Source organism: Hemicordylus capensis, chromosome 2, assembly GCF_027244095.1.
Source record: "Hemicordylus capensis ecotype Gifberg chromosome 2, rHemCap1.1.pri, whole genome shotgun sequence".
In the NCBI taxonomy this organism is placed as follows: Eukaryota; Metazoa; Chordata; class Lepidosauria; order Squamata; family Cordylidae; genus Hemicordylus; species Hemicordylus capensis.
In genome coordinates this window covers 258,909,028-258,935,909 of record NC_069658.1, presented here as the reverse complement: position 1 = coordinate 258,935,909, position 26,882 = coordinate 258,909,028, and the positions used below count along the sequence as shown (strand labels likewise).

Genomic DNA, 26,882 nt, shown 5'->3' with positions numbered 1-26,882 from the left:
CAAGTCAGTCCCTTGGTCCAACCAGCTCAGTATTGTATACCCTGGCTGCTTTCAGACATTACACAGATGCAATGGACCTGCAGTTCCGTGCCTTCTCCCACTCTCTGGTCTGCTTTTGGACATTCAGGAGAGCTGTGTCTCTGCAGTCAGCGAGACTACAGAGAGGCGGGGCAGCTGGCTGTGCGGGCTTCCTTCTTGACAAGGACAGCCTGCACAGCCAATAAGGCCAGAGTGAGGGAGGAGCTTCCTTCCTCAACATCAGTTCCATGGGGCCCAAACTGTGGTACCAGCATTCAGAAGTAATGCTGCAGAACTGGAGTGAAGGGTGGCGGAACTCCATTCTAACCGAAGGTTCAGAGTGGAGTTTGGGAAGGGAAACCGCAGGTTCCTTTTCGCCCTTAGCTCCAGTTTACTCTGTTTGGACTTGCAGCTTGGGAAACCCAAAGTGAAGGGACTTTTGGGTTTCCTTGTACGTCCGAATTGGGTGACTGACTGGCAGGAGCTCTCCTGGGTTTCATGGAGTCCTTCCCGGCCTTTCGTGGAGATGCCAGGGATTAAACCTGAGATCTTCTGCATGCAAAACAGATGCTCTGAGCTATGGCCTCTGACTCTTGTAAGGGCGACCTGAGGCTCTTTTCAAGGGTGGAGGAGCACATGTGCTTGGAGTGTGTAAGTTTATCGATTCAGTGGGAGGCTGAGGAACTTCTGTTCTCCCTGAAATAACTCTTCAGGCCATCTCAGTTCTCGAGTTTCTATTGAATTTAACTTGAGATATTGTGAGGAGTTGTGATCACTGCTGTGCATGACTTGGTTTATACATTTATATCCTGCACTTCCTCCCCTCCCAGAAGCCCAGAGCAGTGTACACGGTTATTATGTCTATCCTCACAATAGCCCTATGAGGTAGTTAGGCTGACAGATAAGTGACTGGCCCACAAATTCTGAACCAATGACCCAGTCATTGGCTCAGAAAGACATAGACATTTAAATTTCATGTTATATTAAATAAATTCCTTTTTAAAGCCCAATGTGTAACCTGCCATTTAGACTGCATTCTCTGTTGAGGCTGGTTTTGAAAATAAGAGGTGTCAACATCTCTTAGCAGGTATGTAGAATTGATTGCTGGTCCCCCAGTATATGGGTTATTGCCCCCATGTCTCCACAACAGCAGAGTGGTTGTTCCCCTGACATCAGCATATCATAGCATGAGCAGCAAACCACCACATCTAGATTATTATCTTTTGGTTTCCTGTTGTGTATATCATGTGTTTTCTGAACATATTACTGAGAGTCATTATAAGTTCAAGAGGTGTCTTTTTGAAGTTTTCAGAAAGACAAATTTTATAGTTGTGGTTTATGAAGATTCAGAGGCGAAGGTCCCGTCACTGTCAGTTCACATATGGTGCCTTTTGCTTAGCAGCACAGAATTGAATGTGAAAATGACAAGGCAGTTATCTGTACACTCCACCACCCTTCTTGGTGGTGTCCCTTCAGATCTTTCTGAAGCATTTCCAGACGGATCAGAACCTACGCCTATAGTGAAGTTCTAAGGAAGGGGTAGAAAGCCTTGGCTCTCCAGATGTTGTTGAACTACAACTCCCACCATACCCCGCCACCATTTTTTAATACCCCAGTTTTAAGGTAATTATTTCCACCCTCCATTTAATCCAAACTCCTCCTACCCTCCCTCCCACCAAAAAAAAAAAAAAGCCAGCAAAAAGAGAGAGAACAAAATTATCACCATTGCTGGAATTTAAGCCTAAATATTAACATGAACTGAACCTCTGATCTTAAGGGATGGCTCAAAAAGTGAAATAGTGATACCTCCAAATAATGAGAGCATTTTATATCCTTTCTAATAAGAATTATACAAAAGAATGGTTAGTAGATAGATCTGTTGTTTTGCAAAGCAAATGTTGAGTCCTTAGCTGCTTTGTCATGCCATTTACCATATCAGCAAGTTACTTGGATCAGAACACATGGGACACTAGAAGAATGGATAATCCTGCCCCTTTTCATATTTTTCTTTACATTAAAAAGGGCCCAAGCAGGATTGGGGCAACAAGGTGAATGAAGAGTGCCTTTAACCCTTTCTCTCTATGCTGTGGTACTGACAAATCTCCACCTTCCCCAAAGTTGCTATTAACCCTAGAAGGTCATTGGCAACAAAGCCAGCTTAGGAACATAGGAAGCTGCCATTGGTAAGACCACCAGTCCATCTAGCTCAGTTTTGTCTACACACGCTAGCAGCAGCTTCTCCAAGGCTGCAGGCAGGAGTCTCTCTCAGCCCTATCTGGAGATGCCAGGGAGGGAACTTGGAATCTTTTGCATGCAAGCAGGCAGGTGCTCTTTCCAGAGTGGCCCCATCCCCTAAGGGGAATTTCTAACAGTGCTCACACATGTAGTCTCCCATTCAAATGCAAACCAGGGTGGACCCTGCTTAGCAAAGGGGACTATTCATGCTTGCTACCCCAAGACCAGCATTCCTCTTTTCTTCCATGGCTGCTATTTTAATAGCATAAAGGACAGACAGGTTTCAATAATACATTACAGCAATTTGTTCAGACAATCCAAATTGTGGTATAGGCCAGGGTCCGCCCAGAATGGGGAGACCTGGCTGTGAATGCCTGCTTAGCCATGAAGCTCTCTGAGTCACCCTGGGCAGGTTCATTGGCAGTGTCAGGTTGCAGGCAGCCCGGGTGCAAAATCTGGAGCACACTTGCCCACCAATTTGCTGACCACATCCTCTCCCTTTGCTCACTGCTCACAGTACTTTTTCTTTTGTTCCCCATTACAGCGGCAGACTTGGTTTTCCTTCATTCTCACCATGGCCATGCAGTGGTGTAGTTGCAAATTCAGAAGTGCAGGCACACACTATGACAGCCCCCATGGCCATGCCTACCCTGAAAGCCAAAGAAGCCAAGAAGTACCAGTGCTCCGTCCCTGTGCATTCCCTCTCCACTACACCCCTTCTGCCATGCAGTTATTGAAAAAGATGTGTGTCTTGTTACACTCCCTAGAATTACTGTTTTATGTCAAACTATATCAGATTCAACAGTCACCTAATGGTGCAATGGGGAAACAACCTCCCTAGAGAGCAAGAGGCTGTTGGTTCAAATCCCCACTGTTGTGTTTCTCAGAATATGGGGAACTCCTATATCAGGCAGCAGCAATATGAGAAGGTGCTGAAAGGCATCATCTCGTGCTGCACAGGAGAAGGCAATGGTAAACCACTCCTGTATTTCTACCAAGAAAGCCACACACCGACTCAACAGCACAACCTTATATCAGACTCAATGACACTACTGTACAGTACATTACAGTACATTTGCAGTGTTTTTGGTCCTCTTTCTTCTGCTGCTTGCAGACAAGGGGTTTGTTGCTGTATATTCACTTAAAAGATAGTAAAGTGTGCCGTCAAATCGATGTTGTCTCCTGGCAACCACAGAGCCCTGTGGTTTTTCTTTGGTAGAATACAGGCCAAAAGACCAAGAAAGAGAAGAAAGCAACATGGATGTCAGAACAGACAGTGGAACTTGCCCAGAAGATGAGAGAAGCCAAAGTCAAGAAATATAAAGACCTCAGGAAGGAACTTAATAGGGAATTTCAGAAAGCTGTTAGAAGAGACAAGGAGCAATACTACAATGACATCTGTAAAGACCTTGAGGATGGAAATAGACATGGAAAATCAAGTTTTCCAAAAGATCTCTGAACTCAGAGGGAGGTTCCAACCTCAAATAGGTATGTTAAGGGATGCCAAAGGACAGACAGTAACTGATTCAGAGAAGATCAAACAGAGCTAGAAGTATAATACTGAAAATCTGTACAGCAGGGACATCAACATCCAAGATACCCTAGAAGATATTCCCTACTTGCAGGAACCTCTAGTACAGGAAGATGAAGTTAGATCAGCACTCAGGTCATTACCAAGTCGGAAGGCTACAGGAATTGATGGAATAGCTACAGAAATATGGCAGGCAACAGAAGAAGAATCAGTCAAGGCTCTAACCAAACTATGCCAGCAAATTTGGAAAATGACACAGTGGCCAACAGATTGGAAGAGGTCAGTCTACATACTCATACCAAAGAATGGAGAGTTAACAGATTGTGCAAACCGTCGACAATATCCTTAATTTCACATGCTAGCAAAATAATGCTCAGGATCATCCAACGCAGATTAGAGCCCTACGTGGAAAGGGAAATGCCGGATGTTCATGTTGGTTTCAGAAATGGCTGAGGAACAAGAGTCATCATTGCTGATGCACACTGGATAATTGAGAAAGCCAAGGAATACCAACAAGAAGTCAATAGGTGCTTTATTGACTACAGTAAAGCCTTTGATTGCATCGACCATATCAAGTTGTGGAATATGCTTAGGAAAATGGGCGTCCCAGAACACCTCATTGTTCTCATGAGAAACCTATACATAGGGCAGGAAGCCACAGTCCAGACGGAACATGGTGAAACAGACTGGTTCCAGATCAGCAAAGGAGTAAGACAAGGCTGTATACTTTGTCCTTTTTAATTCAATTTATATGCTGAACATATACTGAGAGAAGCTGGATTGGAAGAAGATGAATGTGGCTTTAAAGTTTGAGAAAGAAACATCAATAACCTGCACTAAGCTGATGACACCACTCTGATAGCTGAGAATGTGGATGATCTGCAAGCTCTAGTAATGAAGGTCAAGGAGCACAGTGAAAGGTCAAGGAGCACAGACTTCGACTAAACGTAAAGAAGACTAAACTAATGACAACGGGTACAGCAACCAGCTTTAGAACTGACAATGAAGACATTGAAGCGGTGGATAGCTTCTGCCTTTTAGGATTGGCCATCAACAGTAAAGGATCCAGCAGTCAAGAAATATGTCGCAGACTAACACTTGGTAGGGTTGCAATGAAGGCCTTAGAAAGGATATTTAGATGCCGTGACATGTCTACACCTACAAAGATTAAAATCATTCAGACAATGGTTTTTCCTGTGACACTCTATGGATGCTAAAGCTGGACTTTGAAGAAGCAAGGTAGAAAAAGCATTGACGCTTTTGAACTTTGGTGCTGGAGAAGACTTTTGAGAATACCATGGACAGCCAGGAAAACAAACAAATGGATCATAGAACAAATCAATCCAGAATTTTCACTCGAGGCACAAATAATCAGGCTCAAACTATCATACTTTGGATGCATTGTGCAGAAAACCCAGCTCCCTTGAGAAGTCTATAGTTCTGGGGAAAGCTGAAGGAAAGAGAAGAAGTGGATGACCAGCAGCAAGGTGGATGGACTCGATCACGACAGCAATGAATGCACCACTGAGAGACCTTAAAGGCCTAGTTGAAGACAGATTATCCTGGAGAGAATCTATCTATGTGGTCGCTAAGAGTCAACACTGATGTGACAGCACTTAATCAATCAATCAATCAGAATACAGGAGGGGTTTACCATTGCCTCCTCCCACGCAGTATGAGATGATGCCTTTCAGATCTTCCTATATCGCTGCTGCCCAATATAGGTGTTTCCCATAGCCTGGGAAAAATATCAGTGGGGATTCAAACCAGCAAACTCTGGCTCCCTAGGCAAGTTGCTTCACCGCTGCGCCATTAGGTGGCTATGGTCCTATAGCATGAATTAATTATTTCAGAAGACCTCAATTGTTTAAAGAAGCTTCATTCACTCATTCCTCTACCCCAGAACAAGCCAGTACGGCCAGGTATGCAGGGGAGTCCTCTAGCCTCCCAGGAGCCATGCCAAACCCTTAGCTTGCTTCCTGGCAGGAACTTAGACTGGGTGAGACCATGTGTGCAGGGGGTTGCAGGGTCACCTCACCTGCAGACTTCAGCTGGTCTGGTACTGATCCCTCTCCCTGCCCAAGTCTTTCCTGCCATATGGTCTTGGACAGGAAGAGAAAACTAGCCTGGAAAGCAGAATGGAAGATTTGGCATAATCACAAAAGACAGTGGGGGCCATGCACAAGATCATCTGGGGATGGCTTGGGGTAGGGAAGAGCCCTTACCCTGATCCCCCACAGAGCCTCCACTTGGCTCTGCTAACTCACCACCAGACAATGGCAGCTGCAGAGAGCTGGGGGAAGAGAAGGTCTTCCAGGAGACATCACACAATGCACCGCGCTGCCAGCAGTATGAAAACCTCATTACATCACAGCCACCCTCTGACTGGCCATGAGGTGGAAGGAGGCGGCGCAAGCCATTTTGAGCAAGTGATCATAGAGTGTGCTAGGCAGAGTGGACCATTCACTAACTTGAGTTAAGATCAGGGGTTAGAAGCAGGGTTTCCCAGATTCAGACTACCAGGGCTTGGGGACTTTGCCCTAGTTCACACAAGCATGCAGCCCTTGGTTATCTGCTTTTCCAGTTTGGGATCATCATGTGAAGAGGCTTATTATTCTCTAAGAGGAATCGGGACCATTTTCTGAAGAAGTTTCAAAATACCAAGCAAGCTTCACTAATAAGGTAAATAAAGCAACAACATTAATTCCTTTACCCCTATAAGTATTTAATGCATAGCAATATCCTCACTCCCCTAATAATGTGTTTTGCCACGCTTTTGCTCCCCCAAACTATTTGTTTTAGAGCCACCCCTGAATATGAGGGAAGAGATCTGGTCTTATGGTAGCAAGCATGAATTGCCCCCCCTGCTAAGCAGCGTCCACCCTGTTTTGCATTTGAAGGGGAGACTACATGTGAGCACTGTGAGATACAGTCAAGATAGGGCTGAGAGAGACTCTTGCCTGCAAACTTAGAGAAGCTGCTGCCAGTCTGTGTAGACAATACTGAGCTAGATGGAATAATGGTCTGACTCAGTATAAGGCAGCTTCCTATATTTCTATAAACCCAGCTGAAACCTGCAACACGTGCTGCCACTGACAGGACTGCAATGGTTTGAAGAAGGAAATCAACAACAAAATCCATTTGATAATATTCTTAGTGGGCCTGTTAAAAGTGATTGCTGTTCCCCCAATATTGGGTAATCAGCCCATGTCTCCTCAATATCAGGGTGTCTTTCCCCCTGATATCTGTGTCATAGCGTGACCAACACACCACCCAATCTAAAGATGGTTTTCCTTTGGTTTCTTGTTGTTCATGTGTTTCACAGAATCTATTTCTGAGAATCATTCTGAGTGCAAGAGTTTTTTATGTAAAAAAAAAAGTTTTCAGAAATAGTTGTGGTTTTTGTATACTCAGCACCTCAGCACATGGGTTCATTCTTGTCAGCACAGAAATGAATGTGAAAATGGCAAAGTGGTTGTCCGATAATTCCTCCACAATTCTTGGTGCTGTTCATCCAGATCCTTTGCATATAAAACAGAACCCGGTGTGGTGTAGTGGTTAGAGAGTTGGACTAGGACTGGGGAGATGCAAGTTCAAAACTCCATCCAGCCATGAAACTCACTGGGTGACCTTGGACCAATCACTTATCTCTCAGCCTAACCTACTCACAGGGTTGTTGTGAAAATAAACATAACCTTTTACACCACTCTGGGCTCCTTGGAGGAAGAACTGGATATAAAGGAGGAAATAAATAAATTTCCACTCTGCTTTTAAGGCAAACTCCTACAAAATGCACCACCACCACAAATGGAAAATAAGCATCATGGCTCACATTTGTTCTGACCCTCTGATTTTACAGGGCGGCTCAAAATGTGAAATAGGAGCCCTATGTTTAAAGGATCAACCATCAACAGTAAAGGATCCAGCAGTCAAGAAATACGCCACAGACTAGCACTTAGTAGGGTTGCAATGAAGGCCTTGGAAAGGATATTTAGATGCCGTGATATGTCTATACCTACAAAGATTAGAATCACTTGGACAATGGTTTTTCCCGTGACACTCTATGGATGCTAAAGCTGGACTTAGAAAAAGTATTGACTCTTTTGAACTTTGGTGCTGGAGAAGACTTTTGAGGATACCATGGACAGCCAGGAAAATAAACAAATGGATCATAGAACAAATCAATCCAGAATTTTCACTCGAGGCACAAATGACCAGGCTCAAATTATCATAATCTGGACACATGCGAAGACCCAGCTCTCTTGAGAAGTCCACAATGCTGGGAAAAGTTGAAGGAAAGAGAAGAAGAGGATAACCAAGCAGCAAGATGGATGGACTCGATTACAACAGCAATGAATGCACCACTGAGAGACCTTAAAGGCCAAGTTGAAGACAGATTCTCCTGGAGATAATCCATCTATGTGGTCGCTAAGAGTCAACACCGATTTGACAGCACTTAATCAATCAATCAATGTCTAAATAGAGGGTTTTATCATCTCCTTTCTCATATACAAAATAACAGTTAGTAGTTTTATTGTTTTGTAGATTAAATATATAAAGATTCATCTTTAGTTCTGTTGTAAGCCATTTAGAATATCAACAAGTTACTTAAGGTCAAAGTAGATGTGATGTTAGAAGCATCATGAATCGATCCTCCCCCGCCCCTCACAATAGTAACCACAAGGGATGGGGAACATGATCAGGGCCACAGTCTGAAGGAAAAGGATATTTTACCCCTTCCTTCCACACTGCGGAGAACATCAGCTCCTCTCTTGACACCACTTATTAGCCCCCAGGAGGTCATGGGCACCAATTGCGTCTTCTCTCCTGCAGCTGCTATATGTAAGGACCACTGATGCATGGGTCTATCATAGCATCTGTTTTGACAATCTATAAAGATGATCTACTGGTGATGTAAAGGAAGGAACATGTATTTTTTTTTAATCATTCACTGATTTTAGAATGAATTTAATGTTTATTTGCTTAATAGCACCTTCCTTATGAGGCTAGGCTACAACATCTGGGGCTCTTTACCTTGGAAAATAGGCCACTAAGGGGAGACATGAACGCTGTGTATAAAATTATGCATGGAGTGGAGCGTGGAGTAGCTGCTTACCACACAAACCCCGAAGCAATCGGACACTCCTCCGATTTTTAATGATTTTTTTGTGGGGAGGATTGCAGTTTCCCCATAAGGTATAATGGAGACTTGAACTGGCCCATTATTCCCTATGCAGAGCACCTAGGAGTGAACCCCGAAGCAATCATACACTCCTGCAATTTTATATTATTTTTTGAATATTTTTCCATTTTTTGCATTTTCCCCATAGGTAATAATGGGGATTTGCGGATGCACCAACTGCCCGGGGGGTACCTGGGCACCAAAGTGGGTTTGGGTGCAAGGCAGGTGTGGCCACAATTCCCCCCAGGAGCCCCAAGCCAGTGGGTTCATACACACACACACACACACACACACACACCCCACAGCCCCCATCCCCAAGTACCATCAAAGAGAAGTATTTCTAGCCAGCCAGGGTATAAACAGCAGGTTCCAGAGGAGACCTACAATGAATGCATATCAAGTAGCCTGTGTGGTCACAAACTGCCTATGATGCATGGGCATCCAGAGCGGAGGGCAGTCCTGTCCCCCAGCTTGAGCCAGTTTCCACTGAATTCAATGGGGCATACTCCCAGGGAGGCAAGAATTAGATTGCTGGCTTTGCACACACACCCCTAGGAAAAGTCCTGCAGTCGCCCATGCTGTGATAGTGCTGAAAACAAACGTTCCCTGCTCTGTTTTCTTTGAGCCAGAGTGCTGGCACCATGACTGGAGTATATGAGACATACTTGTCTGGGTTCCAGCAGTTCCCTGGAAGAGATTAGTGCCACTTCTCTGTGTAAACCACCACAGAGAGGCTTGAGGGAGAGCAGACCCCTCCCAGTTGTGGTTTTCCATCAGGCCTCGGGGAGCTCAGCTGCACCTGCTGCAGAGAGGCTGGGACTGGGAGTGGTTTCAGTAGTTCCACAGCATTTCCATGTAGTATTGGGTGTGGGTTCTAAGTGCTACCTAAGTAGTCAAAGGGTGTGGCCAGCAGAGACCCCTGAAGAGACCACCAAAGCCACCACAGCACCCCAGATACTGAGAAAGCATGTAGAAAAGGAGAGAGTAAAAGAGAGGGTTTAAAATAAAAAGACTTTGTGGATATTTCTGGCTGCTGGAAGGAAGTGGTGTCTTTAATGGGGATTTTTGTTTCTGTGTTTTGGGGTGGTTGTTTTTTTAGTTCACCTCTAGGGAGGATTTATGGTATAGCTTCCTCTGAGCAAAAGGAAGGGTGTTTGTTGTTGTTGTAATTTGGATACTCCTTCCATACAAAGCAGGGGATTGAACAGCCGTAGATGTCAAGGCAGCAATTTGCTTGAGGTATTTTAAGAAGTCAGCCCGGGAGTATATAAGAACAACCCTGCTGGAGCAGGCCCAAGGCCTATCTAGTCCAGCATCCTGTTGCACACAGTGGCCCACCAGATGCCTCTGATATGCCCCACCAGGTGCCTCTGGCCCACAGGCAAAAAGTGAGGGCATGCTCTGTCTCTTGCTGTTGCTCCCCTGCAACTGGTATTCAGAGGCATCTTGCTTCTGAGGCTGGAGGTAGCCTATAGCCCTCAGATTAGTGGCCATTGTTAGACCTCTCCTCCATGAATTTGTCTAAACCCCTTTTAAAGCCAACCATCACCACATCCCGTGGCAGAGAATTCCATAGATTATGCATTTTGTGGGAGAACATCTGTTTGTTGGTCATAAATTTCCTGGCCTTCAGTTTCATGGGAGACCCCTGGTTCTAGTGTTGTGAGAGAGGGAGAAAAATTTCTGTGTCCACTCTCTCTACTCCATGCATAATTTTATACACCTCTATCAGGTCTTCCCATAGTCACCTCTTTTCCAAACTAAAAAGCCCCAGATGATGTATAGTAGCCTTTCCCCATAAAGAAGGTGCTCCAGGCCCCAATCATTTTGGTTACCCTCTTCTGCACCTTTTCCAATTTTACAATGTGCTTCTTAATATACAGTGACCAGAACAGTACGCAATACTCCAGATGTGGCCACACCATCGATTTGTATAAGGACATTATAATATAAGCAGTTTTATTTTCAACCCCCTTCCTAATTATCTCTAGCCTGGAATTGGCCTTTTTCACAGCTGCCGCACATTGAGTCGACACTTTCAATGAGTTGTCCACCATGACCCCAAGATCCCTCTCCTGGTCAGTCACTGACAGCTCATACCCCATCAGAGCATATGTGAAGTTGGGATTTTTTGCCATGTGCATCTCTTTACACTTGCTAACACTGAACTGCATTTTGTCACCCACTCACCCAGATTGGAGCAGGGCTGGTTTAAGCCTACCACAGGCACTGCAATTGCGGTGGTCAGGGAGGTGGGGGGGGACACAATTGGCGGGGGGAGCACCTCAGGGCCAGACTAAGTGTATAGCAAGAACTGCATTTTGAAGTCCATTGTTTATATTCCAATGCCAGATGTTATGAGATAGCCTCCTGCAGACTCTGTTTACATCTTAGGTGTTCTGCAGAGTCTTCCTCTGCTGCTGCAGACTCAACTTCCCACCACCACCACCAAGATCCTCTTCTTTAAGCAAAGACCAACGGTCTTGTTTCAGCCTGACTGCCAGCAGCACTCTCACAGTATAGCAAAAACACTTTGGGAGAGTTTTCACAGATTGGAAAGAGAGTGAGTTAGAAGCCGAACGAGCTTCCATTGAGAGGGAGTTCATAATGTCAATGCCACCACAGAAAAAGCCCTATTCCTCATTGCCTCCTGACCCACTTCAGAAGGCAACAACAGCCAGATCGGGGACTCATATGTAGAGTGCCAGCGTGGTGTAGTGGTTAGGGTGCTGGACTAGGACCGGGGAGACCCGAGTTCAAATCCCCATTCAGCCATAAAACTAGCTGGGTGACTCTGGGCCAGTCACTTCTCTCTCAGCCTAACCTACTTCACAGGGTTGTTGTGAGGAGAAACTCAAGTATGTAGTACACTGCTCTGGGCTCCTTGGAGGAAGATCGGGATATAAATGTTTTTTTAAAAAAAGGAGCATGCAAAAAAAAAGAGTATACATGGACAATGGGAAGAGGACTTAAAAGGTTAAAAGGTGAAATAAATTTTAATGATTGTTTAAGAAAAATCTCAGAGCCATGAATAGTACAACAAAGCACTTGCTGTATTAAAAATTACTAGCTTGTGCAGAGCATCTGCGCGCTAGTACTTGATTGCTCCCCTCACCCCCCCCACCTCACCCCCCTCTCTTCAGAGATCTCTCCACCCTCACCTGAGCTGTGCTCCTGCTCCTCCTCCTCCATCCTGTTGCTTCCATTCCCCTCACCCCTCTTGGTCACAGCTGCGGCATTGCTGGTGCCAATTGGCCAAGCCGTGGCGCAGCCCCCTAACCCTAGAAACCTCCCCACTCTCGCCCCACTCCTGCTGCTCCCTGAAATAGTGGTGGTGGCGGCTGACCGAGCACCTCTTCACTGTCACCACCATGGCCTCTCATTCCTCTCAGGCCACTGACAGGCCTGGGCCCATCCCTCACCTTTCCTTCTTTCTCTCTTCCTCTCCCCTCCATTCGCTCTTCCTCCCTCCCTTCCTGACTTAACAGGTCTTGCTCATCTTGTTTCCTCATCTAATTTGCACAGTGGCAGCCTCCTTCTCCGGAAGAGGCTCTTTCCTCCCTAACAACCCCAATCTTCGCAGACCCCTGCCCACTATCAGTTACATTCCAACTGACCTTCACCATCACAGGCTCCTCCTCCCTATCTGCATATGGAATCCCCACTGCCCAATCAGGTGCTTCTGCTCATGAACTCTCGTGAGAGCTGCCACGCATGAGATTAGCCACGGGTATCCTTAGCAAAATATATATAAAGAAGATTGGACTAGAAATTATAGTTTGAAATGTTGCTTGGTTGGTTGTGTGATTGATGTGGTTTCTTATATCTGTGAAGATGTATGGTGCCACCACTGTTTAATGGAAACAAAAGTGAGAAGCTTTTGTCATGCAAGCTGTGCATCATGACGGATCTCTGACAGATTTGCAGCTCCTGCATTGTGCAACATGGTTATTGCTTTCCTGTGATGCAGTCATGGCTATTTTTATGTGAGTACAAAGCACAGATCATTTCATGCTCCTCTCAGTCTGAGAACCGGTTAGGAAGATCTAACATCAGTGAGAAGAATTGATCAGAGGACCCAGCAGAAAAGGTGAGGAGTAACATGGGGAAGGAAAAGGATTAATGGCTCAATCTAGACAGCACATTCAAACAACAGGGAAATTAAATTATTCCATCAGCAAATTACATTACTAAAACTTCCCAAAAAGAACTTGAAGTAGTACCGTTCTCTGTGAAATCTTTTGACAAAGAGGACAAAATGGGTTGTTGGTAGATTCTTTAGCTGGGTTTCTATTTCCATCTATTCTACTTCTCCATCTGTTGGAGAAGTTTTTATGCATCCTGTTTGGTTTTTATGCATCCTGTTTGATATTCCTAACTGAAATGGAAACATCCACACTTGTTAGAAAGGACCTGGCCAGGTCTGGTTTTCAATTCAAACTGGGGTTTCCCCCCTTTCAGTTACTTGCTAATTCTTCAGTCTAATTTCTTAAATTTAAAAGGCAGTTCCTAGAAAGTGGATATTACAACACTATGATCAGTTTTAAGATGACTTTTTCTCCCACTGAGAATTTGGTTTTTAAAATTCCTATCTTTCAGTCTAAAGGTAGAGTGTGCCGTTGAGTTGATGTCGACTCCTGGCGACCACAGAGTCCTGTGGTTGTCTTTGGTAGAATACAGGAGGGGCTTACCATTGCCATCTCCCACGGAGTATGAGATACCTTTCAGCATCTTCCTGTATCGCCGCTGCCCAATATAGGTGTTTTCCATAGTCTGGGAAACATACCAGCAAGAATTTGAACCGGCAACCTCTGGCTTGCTATTCAAGTCACTTCCCCACTGCACCAGTCTAGCCTAAGTTAAATAATTCTTCCTTTTATATCGACGGGAAAGGGTTAAGCATGTGCTTAACTCCTCCATTGAAATAAATGGTCTTTAAAAGTACATAACAAGCTGGACTGTGATCCCCACAGAATATTATCTTATTTTATATAATATAATCCGTGGTTTAGAAACTTTGTTTCAAAGCAAACACTATCAATGATTTTAATAATCTAGTTTTAAATATATGTATATATTTGTAGAGTTTTGAAGTTTAGGATTTACAGCAAAATTCAGTCTCTAAATAATGAAAAATGTGCAACAGATTTGTTTAACATAAGGTTTAAGGACAATGACATTTAAGTTGCCAGTCATAACAAGCCCTGCTCATGCTCAGCATTGTAACTGAAGAATTAATGTAGTGGGATAAATTGTTCCAGATGCTGTGATGGATTTTGTACCCCCGAAGTGTCATGCCAAGCTGCTCAGCAGGACAGATTTATGGATGTGGCTTCTCCTTCTTGCTCCTTTGAACACCTACCAAACTAAGCTAGAAAGTGAGTATGAAATTGAAGGGTCTGAAAAATAGCGGGGTAGGCACAACCATAGGACTGGTTTGAGTGATGCTTCATCCATCAGCTCAACCACATGCAATAAGAATCTTTCCCTCTGTCGGTGTGCTGGGGAGCTGTTCACTCATCACATAGTAGGCAGCTGGTCTGAACTGCTCCTCTACAAGTGCTACAAATACTAGTTAGCGGTTCAGACGAACCGCCTACCATGGGATTAATGAAAGGTGCTCCAGCACACCAGGAGTGGGGAAGATCATGTGCGCTCAGAGTGCACCTGAGTCCTTACTACATGTAGCTAATGTAAAGTGGTGGCTCAGATGAACCACCCCCTACATGATTAATGAGCAGCTCCCTGGCACAAACAGAGGAGGAGGAATGTGTGTGCCCATAGTGTGCACTTCCATATTGTGTATGGTTGGGCCAGTGGACAAAGTATCACCCAAACTGGATGATATTCCTCTCCTAACTCAGGAATCTGGATTCCCAAAACCTGCTTCCTATTAGGAAGCTACAAGACTTCCCCCTTCCTTTCTAATGTGCCCAGGAGTCCAGAGCCCCAAACAAAGCCATGAAAGTTCGTTCTCTTTCCATGGAACCCAAGCACCTCGCCTCCTGTCCTGACCCACATAATTCCTTCCCACTAGACTCCACTACTTCCCCAGAAAGAGCATATGTCCCTGTACTTGGGTTAACTTCATATGGACGGTGTGTGTGAGCGCCCCATCCATAAAGAGATATCTTTGCAGTGAAGTGGGTTTTCATGTGCACAGCTGATGTGCATCTGGATGTGTGTATACACATCACAATCCTTATCTGAACCCCACTAAATTGTTTGGATGCATCTGTTGATGTGAATAAGGGTGCATATCCCTATCTGAGACCAACTAGAACAGAACTTGGGCTGAACTAGAACCAAGTCACTTTTGTTTAGGAAATAGCAGGAAACTATAAATAGTCATGTGTCATAACTGAACAAGTACGTATTTCACTGTGTTTGGGTGCACTGAGAATGGCAAATGCACATCTGTGGGTTGTTTGCAATTTCCTATACATAATGGACTTTCACTTTCACTTGTCCATAGACTGCAAAGTATTTCCTATCCTATCTACTAGCTTCCTATTCTGAAGTATGCCACTAATCTCCACTCCTTCCTAGTTCTCTTGTTTCATAGAAAGCTGAACCTTTTCCACAAATAAACCCAGTAATTATCAATGCCAGCTGAACGTCTTATGCGACCACACATAGGTCTGCTATCCACATCCATTTATTGTCAAAGGTGGGGTTCTCAACCTTGTGTCCCCAGATGCTGTCGGGTAACAACTCCCATCATTCCCATCCCAGCCACAATGGCCAAAAGATCCCAGGTCGAGAACCCCTGGTCTGAGTCCCTTTACATACCAGCGACACTAACTTCATGAAACTAATCCCCTTGTTCTCCATCCTGACAGGTCAGAAGCATTGTTTGGATATCTCATCAAAGGTTATACAAGAAGGGGGGACAATAAAGGTGCCCCTGAATGTGTCTCAATCTGTTGGAGATCCCTCGATTTGGAGAAGCTCCTCTTCAGAGTGGGTGACTGCCTGCCAGCTTTTCTACAGGAGCAAAACTCAGGATAATATCACAGAGTGCAAACCACTCCTTTCTGATTTCAAGGAGGATGTTTTTCTGGAAGGAAATGTCTTGACGCTACAGAATGTGAGCAGAGGTGCCAGCGGGATATACAAGTTCCTGGAAACCCGTTTTGAAACCTGTGTGGCCTGGATAAGTGTCACTGTGGGGGAGGGTAAGTTTGCACATGTCGGATTTTGGCAAAGAGGTGGGGCTGTGACTGTCTCCAGAGAGGACTTGGGGAGGCAGGATCAGATAAATGGAACATCTGCAAACAGTGTTTTCTTGGATTACTTTTTTAAAAAAAGTAATCACATCTCAGAGTTGTTAAGATGAGTTTAACAATATAGATAGGGGAGAGATTGAATATACTGGCTGACACAATGAGGAAAATTACTCAAAGTAGTCCAGTTGAAATTAATGTCCTTGTGAAGGGTGCACTGTTAGAAATGAAACTCCAGCAGCATCTACTACTCTTAGCGCTTTTTATACTTGTGACCACTAGGGGCATGAGGAGTAGTGTCGTGTCGGCTTTATTTCCTCCTTGTTCTCTCTCTCTCTCTCTCTCTCTCTCTCTCCTGGCCTTTTCTGATTGGTAGACAAATATGCTCAGGGCATATATGCTCAGATATGCTCCACCTTTCTTGCTCTTGCTCTGCTCTCTGCTACAGTCTCCATTAGCCCATGCTGCTTCCCTCCCTCCCTCCCTCTCCCCCCCCTCCTCTATACAATGGAAACAGAAAGCTCAGGGATACAAGCTTTCTGTCCAAGAATGTCTCTTTCCCAATAAAACTTACTTGCGTTTTAAACAACTGTCTCAAGGTACTCTTTTATGGGCTTAACTTTTACTGCTTATGCTGGCTCTAACCGGGATTAGGCAAACCCCTCCTTTCCAACATGCATATGCTGTTTGCCCCATTCCATGCCGTAGTATATATTTGGGGGGAAAACTAAATACTACAAAAATGCCATAAGCCTCCAGTACTTTCTTTCCTCCAAAGGGCATCCATGCACTGTCAAACTTGCACAACAAGGAGCACAGCCTGATCTGCACCCTGTGCCGCCAAACCAATTCCTCTTTTCTGTTTATGTTGCAGCAGGGAACATGCATGCAAAAGAGTGCAACTTCAAGATGTGCGGTAACACAATTTTCTTGTGAGTGCCCAGCTTTGTTGTGCAAGCATTTCATTATTCTGAATGTCAGCCAGTAGGAAGGGCTTTGAGTAAACATGCATAGGATTCATAGGAAGAGAATATAAATTTAGACGTAAAATATGCATATGCAGAAACTCATTTCTGATAATATGTAATGAAATCAGGCCTCCTCCCCATAATATTTAGGTCTACTTCACCCTATTGACAGTTCTCTAAGATTCCATTAACAACTCTCCCCCCCCCTTCCTAGTTCCCAAGCGCTGCTCTTCTGATACATTCTCCATACCAGAAAATTCCTCTAAGACGATAAGGGATAGTATAGCAAACAGCTCCAGTCTCCTTGCTCTATGGAAGAAGAACCACTCCTCTGGTTGGCAACACATCATGAACATCACCAATGAACACCTGCACTACTTTGCAGATGAATATAAAGGGCACTTTGCAATATCAGACGACAGACTTATTATCAAGGATGCCCGGGAATTGCTCACGGGAGAGTACCAACTTGTTGATGAATTGTGCATGCAACATTTCTCCCTCACTGTACCTGGTAAGAGCATTGCATTTGTTCTATTTATGTCCCCACTCTTTATCTAAGGAGCTCAGAAGAGCTGTGCCTGGTATGAAACGCCTGTGCCTGGTATGAAACGCCTGGTATGCGTTTCAGCTCTTATTTCCTGAGGGTGCTATTAGAGTTACAAGGGTGTAACACGAGGTGCTATTAGAGTTACAAGAGTTACACTGGACGCTGCAACGTAGTTGTAAGAAGGATGCTATCCACATTCCCCACAACGCTCTTAATGCGTCTCAGGAAACTAGCTGTATTTTTCCGTGTTAGGGAGGCCATATGCGTACTTAACACACCGCAACGTGTGGCAGCCTGGACAGATTTTTATATTTACTCTGAAATATAAAATACTTACATTTACTCTGATTTTTATATTTACTCTGACATCGGCTTCCTCCTGCCTCTTTAAATGCTCAGTTCTCATGGAGGGGGGAGCAGCATGCGTTACATTTGGAGGGAAGGGCGACAGTCTCCTCTTCCTCCCCTTCCACCCCCCCCCCCCCGCGGAGGCTGCTTAAGGCGGCGCAGGGGAATAGTCTCCCTTCTTCAGCCTCCCGATTTTTGGTTCTTGCAGCCCCTCTCTCCTAACCCGCTCCGACCCCTCCAAGAACTAGGAGCTCCCACCAGCCTCTTCCCACATCTCCCTTTTTCAAAACCGCTCGGAAATATTTCTGCTTCCTGAGTCTCCACTAGAGATGTGCAAAAAATTTCGGGCACAGAACGATCTGTGCCCGAAACGAACAATTTTGGGTGATTCGGGGCTGGACCGAATCACCCCCGATGTCCCCCGATATTTTTCGGGCACGAGCCGAATCACCCGAATTTCGGACCTGAAAAATTCGGGTGATTCAGTTCATGATTGATTTTTGGCGATTTTTTAAAGTTTTAGTGACTTTGGGGCAGTTCAGGGGCATAGCATGGGATCTGGGCAAAAGGAGTGGGGTGGGGTGGTAGTGCCTAATGGGTGCAGGCTACCACCCCAATTTCAAAACTTCTGAGGTGTGAATTCTCATTCTATCATAGCAAATGAGATTTTTTTCAATTAAACAACTCTCATGACCCCACTTTCACTTTTTCACACTTTCCTTTACTATGAATAATATGAGGAAGTAATCAATTTAGCACACTTCACCTTATGAAGACAAACCTCATAAAAATAAATTCACCAAAATTCACCCCCTGCCCAATCACTCTTAAATTGGGGATGGGTGGTAGCCTCCACCCATTAGACACTATCTACCAGCCCACCCCACTCCTTTGGGGCAGATCCACTTTCTGCCCCCAATCTGCCCCAAAGACACCCAAACTTCAAAAATTCTCAAAAAATCAGCCCTCTGCCCAATCCCCCTGAAATTGGGGTGGTAGCCTCCACCCATTAGGCACTACCACCCCACCCCAATATTTTGGGGCAGATCCACTTTCTGCCCCCAATCTGCCCCAAAGACACCCAAACTTCAAAAATTCTCAAAAAATCACCTTTGTCCAAACCCCCTGAAATTGGGGTGGTAGCCTCCACCCATTAGGCACTACCACCCCACCCCACTATTCTGCCCCAGGCCCCACTTTCTGCCCCAATCTGCCCCAAAGACATGAAAATTTCAGAAATTTACCAAAAATCAGCCCTTTGCCCAATCCCCCTGAAATTGGGGTAGTAGCCTGCACCCATTAGGCACTACCATCCCACCCCACTCCTTTTGCCCAGATCCCATGCTATGCCCCCGAACTGCCCCAAAGTCACTAAAACTTTAAAAATTCACCAAAAATCAGGATTTTTCCCAATCCCCCTGAAATTGGGGTGGTAGACCCTACCCATTGGGCACTACCACCCCACCCCAAAATTTTGCCCCTGGGACCCTTTTTACCCCCCAAATCGATTCAGATTTGGATTCAGATTAAATCCGAATCCGAACCGAATCAAGGGTGATTCGGGTGACCCAGATTCGGGCACAAAACAGAACAGGGGTGATTCGGTTCGGGTCCGAGCCGAATCACCCGAAAACCCGAATTGCACACCCCTAGTCTCCACTGTTGGTGGGGAGGTTCTTGGTGTTTCAGAGAAAGGAGAGCCAGAGGAAGCATCTCAGGCTTTTTCTTCCTCCTTGAAGATGACTTGATGGGAGCTGAGAGAAATGAAGGAACTGGGGGGGGGGGGAATATATATTCTACAGAGAGATTGCAAATAAAGAGAGCAGCAAACACACGGAATAATTGGATGGGAACAAAACAAGCCAGGACAGGAGGAGGAGAGAGAGAATTAGTGTTTGCTGGTCTTGCAAGCAGCTGCTGGGACAAGTCGTCGTTGTAAAAATAAACTAATTTGAAGCATTTGAAAAACTAATCCCAGTGGTGGTGGTGGTGGAAGGCAAGGTAGAGAAATGATTGTAAACATCCCCCACCTACCTCCCTAGCCCCTGTTTCAGCTTTCTATCGCTCAAACATACCAACATGAGCAGGCAGAAAGCAGAAAGTTTCAAGCAGAACACCCACCCGTGTCTTCAGACTGCTCGCCTCCTCTTCACCTCCTTCCTCCCTCTCCACCACTGGATTTTTTAATTTAAAAAATTATCTTTGCTTGTCTTGCGCTAGCTTTTTCCTCCTGTCGGATTTGCATGTTAAAAAAAAAAAGTCAGCGACCCCTTTCTCCCTCCAAAACCCCATTGGCCCAAGACAGAGGAGGAAAAGGGGCCAGTGGATGCTTCTAGAGGTATGGCAGCTCCCTGCCTGGAAAAACTGCTGCAGTAATCAGAGAGCTTACTGCCTGAGAATCACTGGACTCCCAGTTTCAAACCACAGCCAGCTGGGGGGAAGGGTGAGAGTGGAGAAGGTGTTGAGTGTGGAGCTGTACAGTATGGGATTCAGCTTCAAGGTCTGGGCTGGAAAGCATTCCAGATCTTACTGAGCATATGATTGTTGGTGGACTAGATTTGATTTAGAGAAGGGGCACGCAACCTTGCATCTCCAGCTGTTGTTGAACTACAACTCCCATCATCCCCAGCCACAATGCATTGTGGCAGGGGATTCTGTAGTTCCACAACAGCTGGAAAGCCAAGACTACCTGTCCCTGGTTTAGAGGGTTACATGGGATTCAGGCCTGGCTCAAGCCTTCATGACAAATTTTCAGAAATGTTGCACATGAAGATTATTAAGGATAGCTAGGTTTGCCAGTTACATATAAGCTAACATACTTTGCTTTCAATTTTAGGATCAAAACCTGAACAAAACCATTCCCACTGGGGCATAGTTGTACTTGTGCTATTTCTGGTCGCTGTTTGTTGTGGTGGTTGCATATTGTATTGGCGAAACAGAAGAAAGCGAAACAGACCTCATCGCACCCCTGAGTTAGAAAATGAACATCAGCCTCCCTAGGCATCAGAGCAGCCAGAAACTAAACTGGATGGACTCAACAAATAAACTGGAGAAGAGTATCCCATGAAGCAATTTGTCGCTGAGTGGGGAGCACTGTCTTTCTTCCCACATGGAAGGAGTGTATAGTGGTGTTTACAGAGAAGGAGAGAGCAAGCAGGGGCGTAGCTAGGGGCCCGTGTTCATCCTTCTCTCTGGCGCCCTCCCCCGCCCAGAGTGATGGAGATAATGACGGAAATAGGGAGGGAGGGAGTTGGAGGGCCCTCAGGAGCTGGGGGCCCATGTTCTTTGAACCCTTTCGCTCAATTATAGCTATGCCCCTGAGGGCAGGAATCTGACCTGTGGGTGCCGTGTGGAATTTCTCTTTTTTCGTAGCATTATTTGTTTACTGCATTTGTAGACCATCTGTGCCAAGGCACCCACAGTACATGCATTTTGTACTTTGTTATCCAGAGCTGAGTGCAACATATCTAATTGTCTCTCAGTCTCAAAGAAAGCCATTGTTTATTTGGTGGACGTCTAAGCCTAAAGATCTATTCACTTTGGACAGAAAATGCCGACTCAGAGTGGGGAGAACCTCAGGCTTTCCAGGGTTCTTATGTCATCAGCATTTGGATTCAGATGATACTTAGTATGCCTGGTTTCATCATATTCTCCTAATACTCTAAAAGCACAGGACCAACCAAGTTACATTATATAGCTGAGTGTTCTCTTTTCACTGCACAACAGGGAGGTAGGGCCTTTTGCTAGTGTCTACCCTATGTTTCTTTTTAGATCGTGAGCCCTTTGGGGACGGGGAGCTATCTTTCTAATTAATTATTTATTTTTCTGTGTAAACCGCTTTGGAACCTTCTGTTGAAAAGCGGTATATAAGTAGTAGTCATCGTCATAGGGCATTCAGTGCAACATTTTGGGGCAGGGGAGATGGCTGTGCACATTGAGGAGAACAAAAAAAGAAAATCTTGCAGGATTGTGGAAAGAATGGAAAATGCTCCAAATTGTCAGAGTTCTTTGTCATGTAGCCTTACCTGCAACAAATTTGCACAGTGATGAAAATGTAAACGGATTGTTGTTGTTATTGCTATCTTTACACAGTTAGAAGTCCTGTTCACAAGATGGCTTCTGCCCAGTAAAACGCCAGCTTTCACAAATAACTGCCTCAGAGTAATAATAATAATTACTATTAATAATAATAATAATTATTATTATTATTTACTATTATTAATAATATTTATTCAATTTCTATACATTCCTTCCAAAAAATGGCTCAGGGCATTTTACACAGAGAAATAACAAACAAATAAGATGGCTCCCTGTCCCCAAAGGGCTCACATTCTAAAAGAAACATAAGATCGACACCAGCAACAGTCACTGGAAGTACTGTGCTGGGGGGTGGATAGGGCCAGTTGTCTCCCCCCCCCCCGCTAAATATAAGAGAATCACTGCTATTAAGAGAATCACTATTAAATATAAGACTCCCATGTCCCATTTTTTAATGCCAGTGTCGTGGCTTGATCTTAGTACCTCATTTCAATTCCAGTAATAGCAATATTGTCGTCTGTAAATGGGTCAAAAATTACTTCCTGCATTAAGATGTGGATTTGCTTGGATTTTTTTTTTTTTTTTTAAATACATTTCAAGTCTATTTTCTTACTGTGCAATAAAGACTGAGAAACTGCACCAATTAGAATTCCTCCTCCTTCTTCACAAACGTACAGGAGCTCTGTCCTTTTTTTGCAAACAAACACTGGCTGATATCCTGACTAAATTACTAGAGGAAGTCCTATTGAAATGTAGTAGTTCTTTGGAGTAACTCCTGAATAGTAATACTGAGAAACTGACTCTAGTTGTTAGCCACTGATATTTGAGGATGTTCCTTTGATCAGACATGTGTGCTTGACATGAATATGGTTGCATGAAATACTGTAGATCATGCAAAGAAAAATGTGGGAATATGGACTAACAGATTAGACCATTTTATGAGCCAAATGTCCTACTCAGATGGGTCACTATGGCAGCAAACAGGTGATCAGAATGGGGGTGAACAGCCTCTGTACTAACAAAGTATCATGGCATTGCACACCTTTGAGAGCATTGGGAAGAGAAACCCCTGGAGGGGCTGGTTTTTTAAGAAGCCACAATGATTCCCGAGTTCACAGTGCAAAATCAACCAATAATAGTAAGAAATAATAATTAACAAATAAAAATGGCTGACATACAGAGCAAGATGCACTGGTGCAGTGAGAAAGCTGCCTAACAGAAGTTCCCAACTAGCTGCATTCATTGGTGCGTTGGGGAAGCAGCAATTTTAATGCCCCCCCCTTCTCCAGGAAGCCCTCTGAGCCACCTGGAAATATGTCCCTGAGGGCTGCACAGTTCTCTGGAACATATTTTTGAGAGGCATTGAGGGCTTCATGGAGAAGGGGAGAGCATCAAAAATTGTCAATTCCCTGCTGCACCGGAGCAATTAGTTGGGCAGTTCTGTTAGGCTGCTTTCTCACTGCGCTAGTGTACATGTGGTCTGTATTTCAGCCCATCTGCTTCTGTCTTTAGGCCAATATAAGAGCAGGAATGACCAATCTGCAAATGTTACGAGTAATATAGCTCATTACTCTGGAATATTTGCTAGAATCATGGCATGGTTTCTTCAGCAATGTTCCCAGTGACTTATGGCACTGCATGGGCATTTTGCTCAGACCCAAGGCATCACGCTGGTGCAACCCTGTGGGCCAGACTATGCTGAGAACTGCAACCATCACTAGCTCCAAATATTACAGCAATGTGGAAATACTTACATGGTGCCCCAGCCTCCCAATCATGGAAGTGTCTGCCATCACGCATATGGCATTAGCCTCTTCAGGAAAACACTACTCTAAACATGAGCGGCATGCTGCTGCGGCTGACTGACAGGGACAGGGCGGGAACTTCTGGATGCTGTTTAGACACTGTGGCCACATTCACACCTAACGGGAAGCCAGAGGTGAGGGAGCCTGAGGTTGATGTTCTTGTACAGCTGAAGTCGTGAAACCCTGATCCCTTCAGAAATGCAACCTGAGGTTTCCCTTCCCAAACGCCAATTTGAAACCTAGGGTTGTCATGAGTTTTGCTGCTCCTACCTGAAATTTGCAGCCACCAGCATTACAACCAAATGCTGAACTGCAAGCTGCACTCACTGTAACCTGAGTTGAAGGAGGAAGCTCCTCCCTCTCTCTGGCTATGGTTGGCCATTGGGGCTGTCCTTCATGCCAGAAGGAAGCCCGCACAGCCATTTCCCCCTCCTCTCTGTAGTCTCCCTGACTGCAGTTCGGTTCCTGTCCATTTTGTCCGAACGTGGACAGGTAAGTGCAAGGGGGGCAGAACCGTGGGTCCATTGGACCCTTGGTCTGACCTTATGTGCAAATGTGAGTACTGTGTCTTTAAGAGAACATCTGACTAGGGCTAGAGTGGCCATCTTTTTTTTTTTACCAAGAGGGTTCTGTGCGATTAACAACTGCATGAAGAACAGCTAAACTCAAGCATTTTCACTGCATTTCTGACTATCATGCAACTACAGTATAAAGGCATAGGAGCCCATCCTTTAAAAATGCTGCGATGAAGCCTTATCCTCCTAAGGGTATGTATTAGAGAAGTCTCACTGTGCTCAATGGCACTTACTCCCAGTATGCAGTTCTAGCTGCTAGCCCATCCCACCCCACCCCATTCACTAAATTGAAATCCTGTCCCTTTAAGTTAAGTGGGTGTAGAATAGTGAAGGAGACAACAGTTGTTATATAAGTATGAGGAAGTTCTATGTAGTCTCAACTCATTGCAAAAGGGCTTTGTCACAATAGGAAAAAGAGGGGGGGAAGGAAGAGAGAAAAGGGAAGGACTTTTGACCAATTTAGTGCATTAAATGCTACTTTCCAGTGATACTGCCAAGGACACCATAGATTTTACCCAGGAGGGCCCCTGAGTCAAATCTAGGATTCTGCTTTCAGAAGCTCACAGAAGGTCTTACTAGCTGGTGTCTCTAGAATGACAGAACATAGGATTCTAGAGTTGGAAGGGACCCTGTAGGTCTTCTGGTCCAACCCCCTGCTCAGAGAAAGAGTTGCTAATTTTCAAGAACTAGCTGACTGCCTACTTTGTCAAACAAGCCTATCAAATATGGCGCTGGACATGCAGACCACAAAAACAGGGGAGTTATCATGGGTCTAGAGAGTCATGGCCAATGGTTGGCGTGGGGTTTGACAGGGCTGCTGAGGAGGGAAAGCACTTTTGCTGCAAAATCAAGCTGGAAATGGTCCCTTCCGGTGCCACCTTGGTGAACGTGTCCTGTGGTTCAGGAACAATAAGGGATACAAAAGAACAATTGCAATTACCAAAATAGGCAAGGAGTTCCTGTAACAGTACAGAGGGCTGGCAAGAAGTAAAGTAGGCCAGGATGCAAGGTGCAGATGGGTGAGCAAAGCTTTTAGTTGTGGCAGGAACCAGAATAGCAGAGGGCAGAACTAGATTATGATAGTTTGCTTGAAAATGTATCTTCGTCTTTATTGTCCAAAGAAGCTCTCCAAACAGCCTGTACAAGTAAAAACCACATGGTTTTTACCTGGTGCTGGGATTGCTCAGGTAGATTTCTCTGCCCTCACTCTTGTGTGTGCTCCCAGTTTTCAAAACCTGGGTAGCTTTTCCTCCTATCTTGCTTCCACACAATCTCTGACTTCTACCCAGGTTTTCCTCCAACCTTGCTTCCACTCAACTGAAAACTGCGAGCAGCACACACAGCTCCCAAATCCAGGTAGAACCAGAGGCGTATCTAAGGAAAATAGCGCCTAGGGCAAGCATTGAAATTGCGCCCCCTGTCCAAACATCTGACACCCATCTTTCAGATAACTTTACCATAATATCAGCGGGAAAATACAAGTCTGAAGGTCACATACAAGTCACATATCTGAATATGTGTACAGTGACTTATATTATATTATAATTTTTTTTAAAAAATTACCTGTAGCCCCTTTGAGGGGTTTCTAAAGGCTGGGGGGGTCTGAAAAGGTTCCCCCTCCCCCCTGCTGGCCTCTAGGGCCTCACAGGCACCATTTAAGCATGTGCGGTGGCCATTTTTTAATTATTTTTTTTTAAAAAAATGGCAGCTGAAAACAAAATGGCCACCACGCATGCTCAAATGGCCTCTGTGAGGCCTGGTATGGCCTAGGGCCTCAAAGAGGCCATTTGAGCATGCGCGGTGGCCATTTTGTTTTCGGCAGCCTTAAAAAAATTTTTTTTTAAAGAAATGGCACCCCCCTTTAAGTGGCGCCCGGGGCACGTGCCCTGCCTGCCCCACCCTAGATATGCCCCTGGGTAGAACACAGTTTTTGATTGTGTGAATGACCTCATTGGGTGCAAGAAGAATTGTAGAATATGATGCAGACATCTGCTTCTGAGCAACCTCAACTAGCCTTCCCTCTAAGGCAGGCGCCCCACGTGCTCCTCACAGCTTCCTAAAAACTGCCCACCTCCACCTCTCCCCGCCTGCTGAGCTCTTATTAAGAAGGAGGGAATCGTCTCCCTCTCCCTTTGGCACCAGTGCTGCCCGGGCTCTCCCTTCTCTTTCCCCCTCAGCCAGCTTGTCTGTTTCCAGTGCAACTCCTTTTCATGCCTGCAGCTTTCCTCTCCCTGACACCCAAAACCTCAGCCCTGCCCTGGTCCATCTATTTTCAGTGCTTCTCCTTGGCTGAAAAAGAAAGAAATGCCTTCTGGCGCAGCAGAAGAATGCAATGCATTAGCATTTTGTATGCTATTTATAAATGAATGGATGAAATGACTGATTCTCAGTTAGAGAGGCACAGGG

The 26,882-nt window shown here is 45.0% G+C and overlaps 1 protein-coding gene across 1 annotated transcript in view; it reads left to right on the top strand.

The window, feature by feature from the left end:
- Positions 1-13,025: 13,025 nt before the first annotated feature.
- LOC128342870 (uncharacterized) overlaps positions 13,026-26,882 on the top strand; it is a 47,416-nt gene continuing 33,559 nt past the window's right edge. Inside the window, exons 1-4 of the mRNA XM_053290918.1 lie at positions 13,026-13,056; positions 14,228-14,344; positions 15,809-16,144; positions 17,375-17,674. Coding sequence (XP_053146893.1) covers positions 14,236-14,344; positions 15,809-16,144; positions 17,375-17,674 — 745 coding nt within the window. The 5' untranslated portion in view covers positions 13,026-13,056; positions 14,228-14,235. The remainder of the gene's footprint in view (positions 13,057-14,227; positions 14,345-15,808; positions 16,145-17,374; positions 17,675-26,882) is intronic.